Genomic DNA, 17044 nt, shown 5'->3' with positions numbered 1-17044 from the left:
CTGCATACACAATTATATTTTTTGAAATAGTGTTTTACTGTTTCCTTACAAGCCTTTCCTTTTTTATTTTTTATTTAAAAAATTTTTATGCCACTCTAGAAAATTCTTTAAAATTTCTTTTTCTTGGATGTTCACTAAGACGTTGAATAAAAATGATAAGAATGCACATGTCTGTATTGTTCCTGATTACATGGGGAAGCATTCTATATTTTTCATAAAATATGCTTAATTGTAGTATTTTTTTATTAGTGTCCTTTATATGATTAAGGAATTTCCATTTCATTCCTACTTTCCTGAGAGCTTTTGATCACAAATGAGTGGTGTATTTTATCAAAGGTTTTTTGTATCTGTGAAGTTGACATACAATTTTCCCCTTTCTTTTGTTTATATCACTAATTTCATTAATTTTTAAAATCTTATACTGATCTTGCATTTCTAGGATAAGCCCTTCTTAGTCTTGATTTATTATCATTTTTATATTGCTAGATACAGTTTACTAATATTTTGTTAAGCATTTTTGTGACTATGATTATGAGGGAGAGCAATAAATAAATTTATTTTCTTGCATATCTTGATTGGGTTTTGATATAAAGGTTCTACTGGCCTTAGAATCTGAGACAGGAAATGACATTTTCTTCTATTTTCTGAAAGAATTTGTGAAGACTGGTACTATTATTTTTTTTCTTATATATTTCATAGAATTTCCTAATATGCTTTTTGGCTTTGAGATTTCTTTAAGGCAAGTATAGATACAGAATTATTCATATTTTCTATTTCTTCTTGAGTCAACTTTATTAAGTTAAATATTTCATGAAACTTGTTCATTATTTTGTCTAAATTGTTGAGTTTATGTTTACAATGCTATTAACATTTTACTGTCTGTAGGATCCCCCTTCCATTCTGGATACAAGTAATTTTATCAATTTACCTATCTTTTTCTCATAATCCTTTTTCTCTTTCTTACCTTATGCTCTTTTTTATTTTTTGATATGGAGTTTTGCTCTTGTTGGCAGACTGGAGTGCAGTGGCATGATCTTGGCCACTGCAACCTCTGTCTCCTAGGTTCAAGTGATTCTCCTGCCTCAGCCTCCTGAATAGCTGGGATTATAGGTGCCCGCCACAAGGGCGAGCCAATTTTTGTATTTTTAGTAGAGGCGAGGTTTCACCGTGTTGGCCAAGCTGGTCTCAAAATCCTGACCTCGGGTGACCTGCCCACCTTGGCCTCTCAAAGTGTTGGGATTACAGGTGTGAGCCACTGTGCCCAGCATTACCTTATACTCTTATTTCCATACATCTTTTACATTCCATATGAGCTCCACAAGTCAACATTAATATATTTGCTTTGAACAATTGTTACTTTTAAAGAAATTAAGAGATGAAAGACAAATAGAAAGTTCTTTGTTACCCACCTGTCTCCCTTTCCAGTGCTATTCACTCCTTCCTGTTGATCCAAGTTTCCATCTGGCATCATTTTGCTTTAATTTAAATGATTTCCTCTAAAATTTCTTATAGTGAAGTTCTGTTGGCAACAAATACTTTTAAATTTTATTATTCAGAAAATGTCTTTATTTTATCCTCATTCTTTGAATTATGTTTTTGTAGATACAGAATTCTGAATTCTGGACTGACAGGTTTGTTTTTGTTTGTCATGCTTTAGCTCTTTAAATAGTTGTTTTTTTTTCTTCTGGCCTCCATATTTTATAATGAAAAGTCAGCTGTCATTTGCATCATTATTCCCTTGTATACAGTGTGTCTTTTTTTCTCTGTTCTTGAGATTTTCTCTTTATTTGTTGTTTTTTAAAAATCAAAATTTTAATTTACGAGTAGTAATTGTGCATATGAAGCAATACATAATGATGCTTCAATACATATAATTTACAGTGATCAAATCGGATAATTAGCATATCGATCATCTCAAACATTTGTTATTTCTTTGTGTTGGGAACATTTAATATCCTCCTTCTAGTTTTTTGAAACTAGATATTACTGTCAACTATAGTCATCTTACAGTGGTATAGAACACTAAAATTTATTTCTTCTATCTTGTTTTAACTTTGTATCCTTTAACAAGTTTCTTCCTATCCCTCCCTTTCCTTCACCCTTTCTAGCCTGTAGTATCCTCTGTTCTACTTTTTACTTCTATGAGATCAACTTTTTCTAGCTTCCACAAATTAATGAGAATGTGTGGTGGTTAACGTTCTGTTCCTGTCTTATTTTATTTAGCATAATGTTCTCCAGTTTCATCCGTGTTGCCACAAGATTTCATTCTTCTTAATGGCTGAATAATATTCCATTGTGTATACATGCTACATTTTTTTTATTTTTTGTTGTTGGACACCTAGGCAGTTTCCATATCTTCGCTATTGGAGCCGTGATATAATAAACATGGGGGTACAGATGTCTCTTCAATATACTGGTTTCCTTTCAATTGGATAAATGCCCAGTAGTGCAATTGCTGGATCATATGATACTTCCATTTGTTGTTTTTTGAGGAACCTCCATATTCCTCTCCATGGTGATTGTACTAGTTTATCTTTAGTTTTAAACCTCTTTGTAGCTGTATTACTTTCTTATTGCTGCTGAGAGCAAATGACCACAACAGTGGCTTAAGACAACACACATGTATTATTATAAATTCGTGGAGATCAGAAGTCTAAAATGGGTTTGTAAGGCTGTGTTCCCTCTGGAGATTCTATGGAAGAATTAGTTTCTTTGTCTTTTTCAGCTACTGGAGGCTGCCCACATTCTTTGGCTTACAGTCCTGTGTCACTCCAACCTCTGTTTCTATTCTTGCATTGTCCTCTCTGACTTTCATTCTCTAGACCCTAATTTTTCTTTATAAGGACCACTGAGACTACATTGGGTCCACTAAGATAATCCAGAATAATCCTCCTATCTCAACAACATTAGTTTACTTACACCTGAAAAGGCCCTTTTGCTCCATGAGGTTTGTGTGGTTCCTGGGAGTTAGAACATGGGCATCTTTTTTGGTGGTTGTAGTGGTGAGCACTGTTCTGCCCACCACAGTGGTTTTCTTTGCATTTATCCTGTTTTAGGTTCACTGGTCTCCTTGGACCTAAAGGTTTATTTTTTTTTCCCCAACAAACTAGGAATATTTTTATTCATGTATTTTGTGCTCCATTCTCCCTTTCTTTCCTTCTGGGATTTAATTAAATGTATTTTAGATTGCTTGTTATTGTCTCATAGGCCATGAAATAAAACATTTCTGTCTCTGTTTTTCCGATCTGGTAATTTCTATTCATCTGTTTTTATCATCACTGGCCTCTTTTTTTCTGAAGCTTTCAATTTGCTCTTAAGTTCACCCAGCAATAATTTTGTTTTTTTTCATTTTATTATGGGTGATGTTTTCTTGCTTCTTTGCGTGTCTTGTCCTAGTGGATGATACATCGTATGTGGGTCTGGATTGTGTTTCGTTGTGACTTAGTGTGTACTGTCTTAGCATTACATTCTACTTAGTTCTCCACTTCCTGCTTTACAAGATAAAAAATCAGTCTTATATAAGGGGTGAATTCTATTGGGCCAGTATTAAAAGATGGATGGGGTATATTTCTTTTGTTCCGGAATTATACAAATCTATTTTATTCCATTGCTCCATTATATTTTGTTGATTCTATCACTATACTGTCAGGATATTGCAGATTTTAGAGGAATGATTGCCCATATAGCTACTTTTAAAGCATACAAATGATTTTTTTCTCAAACCGCATCATGAATACGAGTCTAAATCTCAGTAACAGCTATAAAACTGGACAGGTCCACAAGGGTGGCTTTTTTTTTTTTCCTGCTTCTCGTGAACTCACTTTGGTAGTGACTAGAATCTACTTTCATTAAACAAAAATGAAAAAAGACACATGTATACAAGTAATCCCAATGAGAGTGTTGAGATTTTTACAAGACTTTTTCATAGAAAAATTTTTGACTTATAGTAAGTATGCAATAATTGCTACTATTTTTTTAAATTTGCAGAAGGGAGGTTTTTCAAATGCAGTTCTTTCCTTTTTACTCTCTAGCAGTTTAGAGTGGCTGGACAATATCACATCACTTATATAGTCAAGGAAAGAAACAGGGCTCTAGACGGGAGGAAGTGGAATTTGAGAACATGATTATAGAATTGTAGGTACAACCTAGAATCATAAAATGCTAGTTCTGAAAGTGATTGTAGCAGCATACTGTAATCACTTTACATATGAGGAAACTGAATTTATGGAATTATTTTTGCTATAAATATTTATTCGTGTGGACAATAATTAATACCACCACTACTAATAGCATTTAGGTTCCCTACAGCATGTTTTACCATGGAGCTTTAAAACATACCAGTGGGCTGGGCGCAGTGGCTCACGCCTATAATCCCAGCACTTTGGGAGGCCAAGGTGGGTGGATCACCTGAGGTCAGGAGTTTGAGACCAGCCTGGCCAACACGGCGAAACCCTGTCTCTACTAAAAATACAAAACAAAATTAGCTGCACATGGTGGCGTGCACCTGTAGTCCCAGCTACTCAGGAGACTGAAGCAGGAGAATTGCTTTGGAGGCAGAGGTTGCAGTCAGCCGAGATGGTGCCACTGCACTCCAGCCTGGGCAACAGAGTGAGACTCCATCTCAAACATAAATAAATAAATAAAATAATAAAAAACCAGTGCCTAGAAATCTTAATTCTTGATAAAATGAAAAAAATCTTAATGATAGAGGTTCCTGACAGTAAAATAGCTTGTAAAATGTTGTGTCAAAAACTATGAATTAGCTATTGGTGCCACTGCAAATTATGTAAGTAAAATTTCTCATTTTGGTAACTAGCTGAGTATATCAAAGAGGAAAATAATTCAATAGGAGATAGATCCATTGAGGCTATTTAGTACAGGAGGGTAGTTATGGGATGTTAGAAGAACTGAAAAGTGGTCAACCCATAGATTAGCAATTCATAAATCGACAACTGTAGGAAGTCTCTGTCACCTCTAGGGCTAGAGGGACAGCGAGAGAAGATGGTGTTATTAGCATCAAGGAGCTCAGGCTATAAAACAGAGTTGGAACCTGGGAGAAGTGGCCACCTGAGAGGCCTGTTGATGGGCATGCTGGGAGGGTCACATGGCAGAACTAGAACTCTGGAGAAGGGAATTGCTCCAGGAGAGTTGGAGCCTCAGTGAGGACTGCCTGTCTGAGTTGGAGCCACAGGGACGGGTTCGCCTGGAGAGAGTGCTTCTCAGTAGGAAATGGAAGCTCAAAGGAATTATTAGCTATTGCCAGACACTGATTGAGAAAAAGAGATGGGAAGAAATACTTACTCTCTCCTCTCTTTCAGCCCACTAATATTTATATTTTTATTTTTATTTCTTATTCCTTTGTGTATGACGTGAGGTAGAATACTGATTTTATTTTTCTCTATATAGTGGGAAATATTCCCAGCCTCTTTGGCTAAATTATCCATCATTTCTTCAATAATTTACAATGCCACATCACCATAGTTCATGTGCTCATATCTTTGAGTCTATTCTGTTCTATTATTCATTTCCACTGGCTTTCACTATTTTAATGACTGCATCTTTAAGTATTATGTATTTTGGATTCTAACAGGGGCAGTCTGCTATCCATTGCCCCTGTTCTTTCCAACTATCCTTAGTAATTTGTGGATCTTTATCCTTCAAAATTAATTATTGAATCATTTTTACAAGTATATTAGTCAAGATTCTCCAAAGAAACAGAACAAAAGGGAGTGTGTGAGTGGAGGAGAGAGATTGAGATTTATTTTAATCTCACATGAATTGTGAATTGGAGGCTGGCAAGTCCCAATTTGCATCAATTTGCAGGGTAGGCTGACAGGCTAGAGACCCAGGGAGCAGTTGATGTTGAAGCTCAAGTCCAAAGGCAGGCTGATGGTCAAATTCCTCCTGTTCTGGGAAGGTTCTTTTTTCTTTTTAGAGTCTTCAGCAAGTTGGATGAGGCCCACTCATGTTTGCTTTACTCTAAGTCTACTGAGTTAAATGTTAATCTCATTAAAAAAATACTTTCATAGAAGCATCTAGAATGTTTGACCAAATAAATATCTGGTTACTGTGGCTAAGTTGACATGAAATTAACATGACAACAAGATTCCTTAAAATAGTATTTCTATTATTTTAATTTGAATTACATTGAATTGGTACATTAATTTTGGAAAATTGTTATTAGAGTATTGAATTATTCTATTCATGAATATAACATGCCTCTCCATTTACTTAAGTCTTCCCTTCATCCTTCAATAAAGTTTTAAAGTTTTCTGCATAAAAATCTGCATGTATTGTTTTTGTTGATATTGTAAATGGCATTTTATATCCTATGGTATTTCTGTTTATTTAATGCTAGAGTAGTAGAATACTATTGGTTTTTTAATTCAACAGTGTATCAGCCATCTTATGAGTTTTAACACTTGGACTGTGAATTTTCTTGGAATTTTTATGTATGGGATGATATCAGTAGAAATATTAGTAAGTTTGCATTTTTTCTTTTAATTCTTTTTTTTTCTAATTTTATTTCTTTGGCTCATTGTGTTGGTCAGTACTTCCAATATTATGTTGAAAACTTTCGTTGCTGATGGATAACTTTGTTTCTTGAAAGGAATGCTTCTAAATTTTTTTTTATTGTAAATAATATTTTTTTCTAGGTATCTTGGTGGGTGATCTTTATCAGTTACAAAAGCTACTTTCTATTCTTAGTTTTCTATGAAATTCATTTTTATCATAAAAGGCATTGAACATCTTTTTTTGCTTAATGTTTTGAGATGATAATGTGGTTTTTCTCATTTAAACCATTAATGTACTGAAATTACAATGATGTATTTTCTGATGTTGAGTAATTCTTAATTTCTTGATTCTTAACAATAAACCATAATAACTTTAACTTCTATAAAAGAGACCACTGGCATCAATTAGATTTTTTAAAATGATTTTGGCATTTATGATTATGAATATAATTTAGGCTAAAATTTTTTGTTTTCTTGTACTGCTTTTATCTAGTTTTGTTACCTTAAAAGCTATATAGCATCATATTTTCTAAAGCATCTTGTACTAAATAGACACTGTCTTTCCTTAACATTTAGGTAGGACTGGCTTGTAAAACATCTAGCCTCTTTGACATTTTTGGGGAGGGGATAGTGGGGAAGGTAAAATGAGGAACATTTTTTGATAACTCTTTCAATTTTTAAAATAGCCCTAATCTATTTGATTTCTGTATTTATTACACCAAATTTTGTAAGTTATATTTTTCCCAGAAATTTCTTTCTTATCTAGGTTTTTTGATTTATTGTTTTCATAAAATTCTTGCATGATTTTCAAAACTCTGTATTATCTCTTTAGCTAGCTCCTTATTTTATTTATTTAATTTTATTTTTTAGATACAGGGTCTTGCTCTATTGCCAGGCTGGAGTGCAGTGGCATGATCATAGCTCACTGCGGCCTTGACCTCCTGGGCTCAGAAGATCCTCCTCCCTAAGGTTCCCAAGTAGCTGGGACTATAGATGTGCACCACCATCCTCAGCTGATTTTTAAATTTTTTGTAGAGATGGAGTCTGACTATGTTGCCCTAGCTGGTCTTGAACTTCTGACCTCATGCAATCCTCCCACTTTGGCCTCCCAAAGTGCTGGGATACAGGTGTGAGACACTGCACCTGGCCCTTTCTTATTTTTAATAAAGAAAATAATTTTGGCCGGGCACAGTGGCTCACACCTGTAATACCAGCACTTTGGGAGGCTGAGGCGGGAGGATCACGAAGTCAGAAGATTGAGACCATCCTGGCCAACATGGTGAAATCTGTCCCTACTAAAATACAAAAAATTAGCCAGGTGTGGTGGTGCCGTGCCTGTAGTCCCAGCTACTCAGGAGGCTGAGGCAGGGGAATCACTTGAACCCGGGAGGTGGAGGTTGCAGTGAGCTGAGTTTGCACCACTGCATTCCAGCCTGGCAACAGAGTGAGACTCCATCTCAAAAAAAAAAAAAAAAAAGAGAAAATAGTTTTATGTTTTCTATTCTTTTTTGTTTAGTCTTACAAGAGGTTTGTTTACCTTGTTAGTCTTTAAAACACAAGCAGATGATCTCTTGCGCTTGATCTCCATGTCACAGATTTTTTCCTTTGGGTACTTTGTTCCAGGAATGAGGCTGGGGCTGATAGTGGCGGTGAGGAAGGAAAGGAGAACAAGGTTTGCTCTTGCTTCACCCCTCCCCCAACCCAGGATTGCCCGTTCTTTCCGTCTGACAGCAAGTAGAATGACTTGGGCAGTAAGGAGGAGGATACGCTTTGAGAGGGGTTGAGGGAAAATATTCCAGGGAAGAGTATAGTGTGAAAAGATAGAAAATCTCAAGACATAGCTGCAGTGCAAAGGAGAGCTATGGTCTTGGGGCAATAAATGGCAGTGGATGCATTAGGTCAGGGCCTGTCTCAGTTTTCCTCTCAAGTCACAGAAAAGCAATATCTGAAGTTCTCACAAGACTAACGCATGCTAGGTTAAATAGAGAGCGATTGTCACGAATAAATCAAAGTATTACTAATAGTAAATGATTTATTCTAGAAAGTCTTGGGGCTTTCTATTAGGGCTCATAGGGCCTATGTCTTATAAGATGCTAAGCCTAGACCAATCTGAGACATGAAAAATATGTATTTCTAATAAGTTTTAAAAAATTACTTATACTCTAATTTGTTGCAAAAATAATTTAATGTGATTGTGCTAACAATAATGGAAATGTCTCTACCCTGAAAAGCTAATTACAGTAGTTCCTCTTGTGTCTGTGCAATCATCTTGGATTGATTGTGAAATGCCAGTAGGGGTGGCATTGACAGTTATTAACTCTACCTGTTTGTAGTATTTGCTGTTGTTTTATTTTTGAGTCTGAGAAGATGGCTTAAAAGTGGTCTAGACTACTGTGTGTGACTTCCAGTACCAAGAGGTTGGAAGGTATTCAAGCCATTTTCAGTCCAGTTAGACTCAGAGGAATACCTTCTTACCAGGCAGGTTTTACATTTTATCTGTCATTAGGCCTACTCAAGACTACAAAATAAAAAGAGTAAAATCGTATCAGATAATAAGGCAAAAAGAATTTTAGTAACTTCTCACAGCATTCTCCTCTGCTTTCTTTCTCACCAGTCAGTTGGTGGGAGGAGTGTAATAGACTAGGAAGGGGCACGTAGGAACCTTTTGGGTGTTATACATTTTCCAAAATTTGGTCTCCATGGAGGTTCACATGTGTGTATAAAATATTTATTAAACTGTATAATAAAATTTGTGTGCTCTATGTGTGTTATACAACAAAAATGTATGATTTTTCTTTTATTTCCTGAAAGGATAAATAATACTAAATATATATTTTTTTTTACTAAGTCAGAAGAGGTTATACAAATGTGTTGCTCCTTAACAGACTTTTAATATCGTCTTGAAACTCCATTCTGTGGCTACCATGATGAACTGAGTTCTTACTGTCTTTCATTTTGATCCTCAAAGCTGCTTTACTCTCCAGAGTGTTCTAAATTAAGTAATTGATGTTATTTTGCATTTTGTTGATCTTATACAGGTTAGAAATAGCTTGAGGAAGTTTAGATAAAAAGCAAACACCCGTTTAAACTTGAAAAGTAACAATTGCTGCATATTTAAGTATTAGATAAATACAATTTAGAGGTTAATAAACTACCTGCTTTATATCCTTCATATTGGTTCTGTTCTACTTTCATTGGTTATTTAATGAGAATAGATAACACAAAGAAAAAGCTTTGTATTAAACTAACATGCTTAAATTTAGATGTGAAACATATAAGAGTAAAAAGTGGTAGTTAATAGAAATTTATGGTAAAGCTCGTCAAAATTGTGAATATTTAGTTTATTTGCATTAATGGTTTATCCAGGTTTCCTACAATGGTGGTGGTTAATTTTACTAATTTTGGTATGTTTATCACAGACTCCTTGGTTATGTACAATGGACTTGGGGTTTCCAGCTTTCTTTTTCTTTTTTTTTCTGAGATAGAGTCTCGCTCTATTGCCCATGCTGGAGTGCAGTGGCTTGACCTCAGCTCACTGCAACCTCCGCCTCCCGGGTTCAAGCGATTCTCCAGCCTCAGCCTCCTAAGTAGCTGGGACTACAGGCACCTGCCACCATGCCCAGCTTTTTTTTTTTTTTTTTTGTATTTTTAGTAGAGACGGGGTCTCGCCATGTTGGCCAGGCTGCTCTGGAACTCCTGACCTCAGGTGATCCACCTGCCTCGGCCTCCCAAAGTGCTGGGATTACAGGCATCAGCCACCGCGCCTGGCCTCCAGCTTTCTTAAATAATGAGAACTAACTCCTTGCTCCCCTTTGGCTCTTGTTTTTATAGGCAGCCCTGCAAGTTGGGGGCCACGGAGAGAGGCTACACCAGTGTCGAGAAGTCATGCTTCTAACTTACAAATCCATTCCCATGCAAGTGGATGGGGAGCCCTGTAGGTTGGCCCCAGCTATGATTCGGATCTCCCTGAGGAATCAGGCCAACATGGTACAGAAGAGCAAGAGGAGAACATCCATGCCTTTACTCAATGAGTGAGTCTGCTCATGGCCTACCTTGCTTAACATGAAGACCTTGGAGAGGAGAGTGCAGAGCATGTGCATGGTCTGGGGACCTCACTGTGTTGGGAAGAGGAAAGAAGTCCAGGAGACTCAGCAGTTCCTTGGTTTCTGTCATGGGAACATATAGTTTTTTTTCTCCTTGTTTATTGTACAGTTCCACGCCCTTCTTTTAGTAGTTATTACTGTACAGGAGATAGATGATCCTTCTTCACTGACCACTTAAGAATATATTTACTGGGACTAGCAGAAAATCATTGAGAGGGTTTCTAGGATGGTAAACCATGTTCAGGTAAATGCGTTTTTGTTTGTTTTGTTTTAGGGAAGCACATAGTTAGCCTGCTCTTTACCCAGGTGGCTTGGAGAGTGTTGGTTTCTCCAGTCACGGGTGGTTGGCAGAGCTGGTCAGTGGCTTGCCTCTATCCACATTGCATCTCTTTCTGCCTGCCAGTGAATTGTTCCCTTCCTGATGTTCCCATTTTGGGGTCCTCCATACTCTGGTGCTTCAACTCAGTGTTGGCTTTCTGGGCAGCATCCTATTGTCCAGACATAGCCTGACCCACTCTTTCTACCCCTAAACACATGGTATCCCACCTGGAGTTTTCCTTTCTTAGGCATTTTAATAAACTGACTTGAGGTAAGGTAATATTGACTGGATATTTAGAATTCATATACATTTTATAGTGTGTCTCACTCCAACTAGTGATTAAGTGTCTGTGGGGTTGGAGAAGGGGATGGAAAATGAACAGAATTTTTGGCATCTTTTGAGTATTTCCTCTATATCATACTATGTGCTTAAGGCCATTTCAGGGCTTAGCCTTTTGTCATTCTCTGTCACAGTGAGGGACTCTCAAAGGTGCTCCTCCCATTTGTGGCCTGTAACGCATGGTTACCTATTTGCACTGAGCGGCTGGCTTCCTTGTGGTGCCTGTAAAGCAAGGGCGCGCTTTGCCATGCATTTATTGAGTCAGTATAACGGTATGCAGAAGTCCTTACAATAGCCAGCAACACAGGTGCCCTCACTCACTACCAACGCTTACTGCTCTCTCTCTGTGGTGGTACATGTTGGTTGAGGAACAGGATTAGACAGTGCTCTCAGAGTGTTCCAGCTTTTGGCATCTGGGTCTCAGTTTGAAGCTGGGGTAAAAAATCCTCTCTGTCCGCTCCTTCCTTCTCTCCCAGAATCTGGACTTCCCCCAGAATTTTTCCTAGGTCATTTTCCAGAGGTGTTTTTTAGTTACATGTCTTTCTTTGTTTACATTTTGCATTTAGTGAAACTCCTCGCTCATTCCTCCTGCCCTCCCTGCCTGCCCTCCCTGCCTTTACCTTCTATTAGGTTAAATACACAATTGCTGAGGTTATATGTTAAAAAACGTGGCATGTCAGTAGTTGTATATGGTTCATCACATTCCCCCTAGAAATGTTAGAGTTAAATGGACCATGGGTTTGCTGGAAATCTATGAACTACTAAGTGAAAAACCATCTCTGAAACTGTACTATAGTCTATGTTGTTGGGTCACTTGTAGATACTTTTGTTAAGAAGATATGCAGAAGCTAAAAGTTTTTACTATATATAGGCAGAGAGCTCACAGTCTTAGGCCTGCTGCTTCTGTATTTAATAACCTTGTCAGACATGAAATGGTTTTCAGGTATTTAGTTTTAAACAGCTTTTACCTTTGTGTTGAGAATTCGTATTTGCTCAGCAACCATATTGTTAAGAGTTCATTTGAATTTCTGCACCTATAGAAGCACATAAAAAGAATTGTTTTCTTTTTGTACTCATGGCACACATGATATATGATGGCATTTTTTGTAGCACTTAGCTTTGCAGGTGTTCAAGAAGCAGTCTCTACTTAAAAATACTGTTACTGGCTGGGTACGGTGGCTCACACCTGTAATCCCAGCACTTTGAGAGGCCAAGGTGGCCAGATCACTTGAGACCAGGAGTTCAAGACCAGCCTGGTCAACATGGCAAAACCCTTTCTCTGCTATAAATACAAAAATTAGACCGGTGTGGTGGCACGTGCCTGTAATCCCAGCTACTCAGGAGGCTGAGGCACGAGAATCTCTAGGACCACAAGGCAGAGGTTGCGTGGAGCCGAGATCACACCACTGCACTCCAGCCTGGGCAACAGACTGAGACTCTGTCTGAAAAAACAAACAAACAAACAAAAGAACCAAAAACAAAACTCAAACAACAGCAACAACACACCCCAAAACTGTTACTTACTTTCTACCGGAGGCAGTGGTGCCTGCGTCCAAGCCACCCCATGCCCTCTGAAAGACTTATGAGAAATGGGAATAATGGTATAATTTTCATTTTATTAATGAATATTTATGACTTAAAAATAAAAATCTTTATTAGTACTTGTGAAAAATTATCATTCAACACTATATTTTGAGAAAATCAATACAGATAGCACACTTTCAAAAGAAAGCAAAAAAACCTAGTCATCATGTAATATTTGCTTACTAAACCTTAATTGCTCTCATTCTGATCTTATTTACCTTCTAACCTTCTATGATTAAATATTTCTTTCGATTTTACCAGAAAATCGTGTTTTGAAATCTAAGGTCTTCCACTAGATTTCCAAGTGGAGTTTCAAGTTCAAGGTCTGCCTTTCCTTCGAGACTGTTCTGTAAGTGTTCTTCCACCTTCTGAGTCCTTCAAGCCTTTGTCTGCTTTGGCCATCAATTGTGTGAACTGCACCATTTCAAACAATGAAGAAAGAGAAACTTGAAAGACATTTTCTTTATTTCCTGCCTTCCTTTCTTTGCCTGTCTTCTTTTTTCTTTACTTGAGGAGAACTAGTCGAAAATATCTTTAGCATTTTTAGCTTAAAAACCTCTGTGTGTGTGCGTGTGTTCCCAGTAAGAAGAAGGTGGTTGTTTAATTCATCTTTAAAAATTAGGCTTCTTTCACACAGCATGTTAATTGGATATTCGAGACATAAGTGCTGTGGCTCCCTTAGTAACAGTTCCCTTTCCACTTAGATGCCAGTGCTCCTTGTGGTTCTGCCCTTTCTCTGGGAGACTGTATCTCTGATCTGTGTCTTCAGCCCAGAATTTTCTTCTAAAGATTGAAGACTCATACCCGAATATCTTAGTTGACATTTTTACCTTAATGTCTCATAGTAACCTCAAACTACATGCTAGAAACTGGACTCATTAACTTTATTTCCTTGACTTTTCTACCCCACCATCCAGTGAGCCTATTCCATTCACAGCTGTACACATGAAACTACCATCCACTCATTTGTCCTGTTCCTGGCCTCTGGGGTTCTCTCAGTCGCTTCTACTTCTATACACCTGTGTTAGTCCATTTTTGCATTGCTGTAAAGAAATACCTGAGGCTGGATAATTTATTTATTTATATTTATTTGTTTGTTTATTGAGACAGAGGCTTACTCTCTTGCCCAGGCTGGAGTGCCATGGTGCCTTCTCAGCTCACTGCAACCTCTGCCTCCCGGGTTCAAGTGATTCTCCTGCCTCAGCTTCACAAGTAGCTGGGACTACAGGTGTGCGCCACCATGCCCAGATGTATTTTTGGTAGAGACAGGGTTTCCCCATGTTGCTCAGGCTGGTCTCGAAGTCCTGGGCTCAAGTGATCTGCCCGCCTCAGCCTCCCAAAGTGCTGGGATTACAGGCGTGAGTCACTGTGCCCAGCCAAGGCTGGGTAATTTATAAAGAAAAGAGTTTTATTTGGCTCACAGTTCTGTAGGCTGTACAAGCATGGGACCAGCATCTGCTTGGCTTCTGGTGAGGCTTCAGGAAGTTTACAGTCAGGGCAGAAGGTGAATGGGGAGCTGGCATATCATATGGTGGGAGAGAGAGCAAGAGGGAGGGGGGAGGCACCATACTCATTTAAACAACTGTTCTCACATGAACTCAGAGAGAGAACTCACTCACTACCTCAAGGAGGGCACCAAGTGTTTATGAGGGATCTGCCCCCATGACCAAAACACCTCTGACCAGGCCCCACGTACAACATCGGGGATTCCATTTCAACATGAGATTTGGATGGGACACACATCCAAACCAAATCAACATCCATCAGGGTAGCTACCACCTTCTTTGAGCTCTGTCTTCTGTTTATTTCCCAAGTCTTTGACTCTAATCTCCTCTATCCTCTCTACCAGTAAAGCAGCCAGAGTTCAAAAGTCATGCGAGCTACCTCTCAGCAGCATTACTAAAATATGCTTCTGACTATTTTCTGTTCCCGCCCTTGCTGCCTTCACATAATCTGTCTCTTCTGATATACCCATTAGATTGATCTAAGAATCCCAAGCCTGTGTTCCTTAGCTTTGCAGACCTTTTTGATCACTCCCTTCTTCATTCTCTTTGCTCTTTGTTCCAGGGAAGATTGCTGTTCCTGGAACAGTAGCCTGTCTCCTGCATCATCCTGGTTTTGCTCTCTCGTCCTCTTCTTGCAGTGCCCTCTGCACCTCTTTATCTTCTGCTAACTCGTCGCCCACAGCTTAGGACCCCATTGAAATGCTACTATTCCTAATAAGCCTTTTCTGTCTACTTCTAGCTGTTAGATGTACCTTTACATGTTTCAGTGGTGCTCTTGGTTATTTCCATTACACCACTTACTAAAAATAGTGTAATCATTGATTTACTCCTCCTTTCTCTGCTCTGTGGGGAGGCCCTAGGATTTTCCTCTTAGGATCCCCAGTGTCTGTCATAGCTCGTGAGACAGTCACATCTTGCATCAGCGACTCACACATGAATCCATTCTATAATGCTATCTCTGCTGTGTTTCTCAGAAATTGCTTTCTAAGATAACATAAATCTAAAATTTTGTGAATATAAAACTAATATCAAATGTGTTTTGATCACATTGTCTTATAAGTGAAAGATACATATTTAATAATTTCAAGCTATGGTCCACATAGATAGAAGGAATTTCCATGAGAAATAGTTAACTAATAGGGCTTCATGATGCCACTAGATCTTCATTTATGCAAAAGGAAAAATTAATGTTTTCTAAAAAATATTTCTTGGCTTATAATCCTGTTTGCTATTACTATACACAAACTAAAAAGCTAGGTGCCGCTGTGTTCAGAAGCTGCTCATTTATATGGGAACATATGTCATTTATCATAGCATAGGAATCTACACAGAGTATGAACTACAGTAAATACCTTCCCCACAAAAAGTAATAAGCAGATTTATCTAGGTTCATATTCGTACGCTAGTAACATGATGGCCAATATGCTGGATTATGTTCTTTATTTGAAAGGTGCCACTGAAGGATAATAGAAACAAAATTACCCAGGTGTTTCAGGAGATCTTCAATGAGCTATTAATAAATAGATAATATTATCCTTAGTTCACTAGTAATTAAGGCTACATTATTAAAGATGATCATTTTATCCAATGACCAGGTTTCTAGTCAGCAAACTTTGAATTGAGCAATCGAATTCCATCATCCTAGGCTGCTGAGAAGTATTATTGGTTGGAAATGATAGTACTTGGAGGATAACACAGACAGAGAGAGGCTTGGTCTGGAGTTAACTCATGGGTGACTTTGTATGAGAAGTTATGTATCCTGCAGAACAGAGAGATCCGGGGAACTAGGTCTAATGTAGTTTCATGGTAACTCTTTAAATAAGAGAGTGGAGAGAATAATTATGTAAAGTCAACAAAACATTTTGGGTTTAGTTTCTTAAATTCTACATCTTGTCTTTTCTAGCAGCTGCTATAGACTCCAATATAAAAGAAGGGAGAAAAGGGAGAAATCTGTGGTTTCATTTTCCTACCCAGAATGTGGGTGGAATGATAGCAATACAGTATACAATTAGACTTTCTTGGTATTACCTTTGGAGTTTTTTAAAAGCCTTTGTTGTTTAACTGAAGGAAGTTGAAGTTTTGGTTGAGACACTCTTTTTAAGATGATTGTCTTTTGATGAGTGTTCCTATAAAGCCTGGGGAAACCTGATGGCTGTGTGATGAAAGGGTTAAATTGACCTTGAATCTTTTCAAAGATGAGTTTACCATGCCAGCCTACCACTCAATATGTAAGTGTGTGCCTTCTCTCCTTGGGTGTCCTGATGGGCCTGAGCAAGGGAGGCCATGGTCATCCCCCTACACCTCCCGACCTGCTGTCCTGCATCAACCCCAGCCTGGCCCCGCTCTGGTCTGTGACTTGCCTAGAACCAGCGCCTTCTGTGTGTCCTGTTGGCTTCGTTGCTATCACCGGCTTTTTTTTGGATTATTTCCGTGGCTGGCTTGGTTTTCCTTTTCCTTTCCTTCGCTGTTTGGTGATGCGCTCATTTAATTTCTGTTTAAATTTTGTGTGTCTCTCTTTCTCTCCCCTGGCTTGTTCCTTGTCTGTCCACGCTGTCGCTGACTCTGTCTTCGCTGCTCATTCCCTGCTGCCTCTAGTATTCATCAGGTGCAAACTGCGGACCTGCGGCGAGTGTCTGCTCCCCCCGGCTCCTTCACCATGTGAGTACAGTGCCGTTCTGT

The 17044-nt window shown here is 38.2% G+C and overlaps 1 protein-coding gene and 1 long non-coding RNA gene across 7 annotated transcripts in view; one reads left to right on the top strand and one right to left on the bottom strand.

Moving 5' to 3' along the window:
* The window catches only part of DGKI (diacylglycerol kinase iota), a 456754-nt gene that overhangs the window by 282616 nt on the left and 157094 nt on the right, over positions 1–17044 (top strand). The window contains 2 exon segments of the mRNA XM_063725794.1: positions 10347–10546; positions 16961–17023. Coding sequence (XP_063581864.1) covers positions 10347–10546; positions 16961–17023 — 263 coding nt within the window.
* The window catches only part of LOC112134378 (uncharacterized), a 40203-nt gene that overhangs the window by 14863 nt on the left and 8296 nt on the right, over positions 1–17044 (bottom strand). For all 6 annotated transcript variants that reach the window (XR_008527269.2, XR_008527270.2, XR_010140758.1 and 3 more), the window contains exons 2-3: positions 12245–12310; positions 1410–1519 (exon numbers count right to left, since the gene is read on the bottom strand). This is a non-coding gene — a long non-coding RNA (uncharacterized LOC112134378). The remainder of the gene's footprint in view (positions 1–1409; positions 1520–12244; positions 12311–17044) is intronic.

The sequence above is a fragment of the Pongo abelii genome, chromosome 6, assembly GCF_028885655.2.
Source record: "Pongo abelii isolate AG06213 chromosome 6, NHGRI_mPonAbe1-v2.0_pri, whole genome shotgun sequence".
NCBI lineage: Eukaryota > Metazoa > Chordata > Mammalia > Primates > Hominidae > Pongo > Pongo abelii.
The sequence above is the reverse complement of the archived record's forward strand: the minus strand, read 5'-3'. Positions and strand labels throughout refer to the sequence as shown.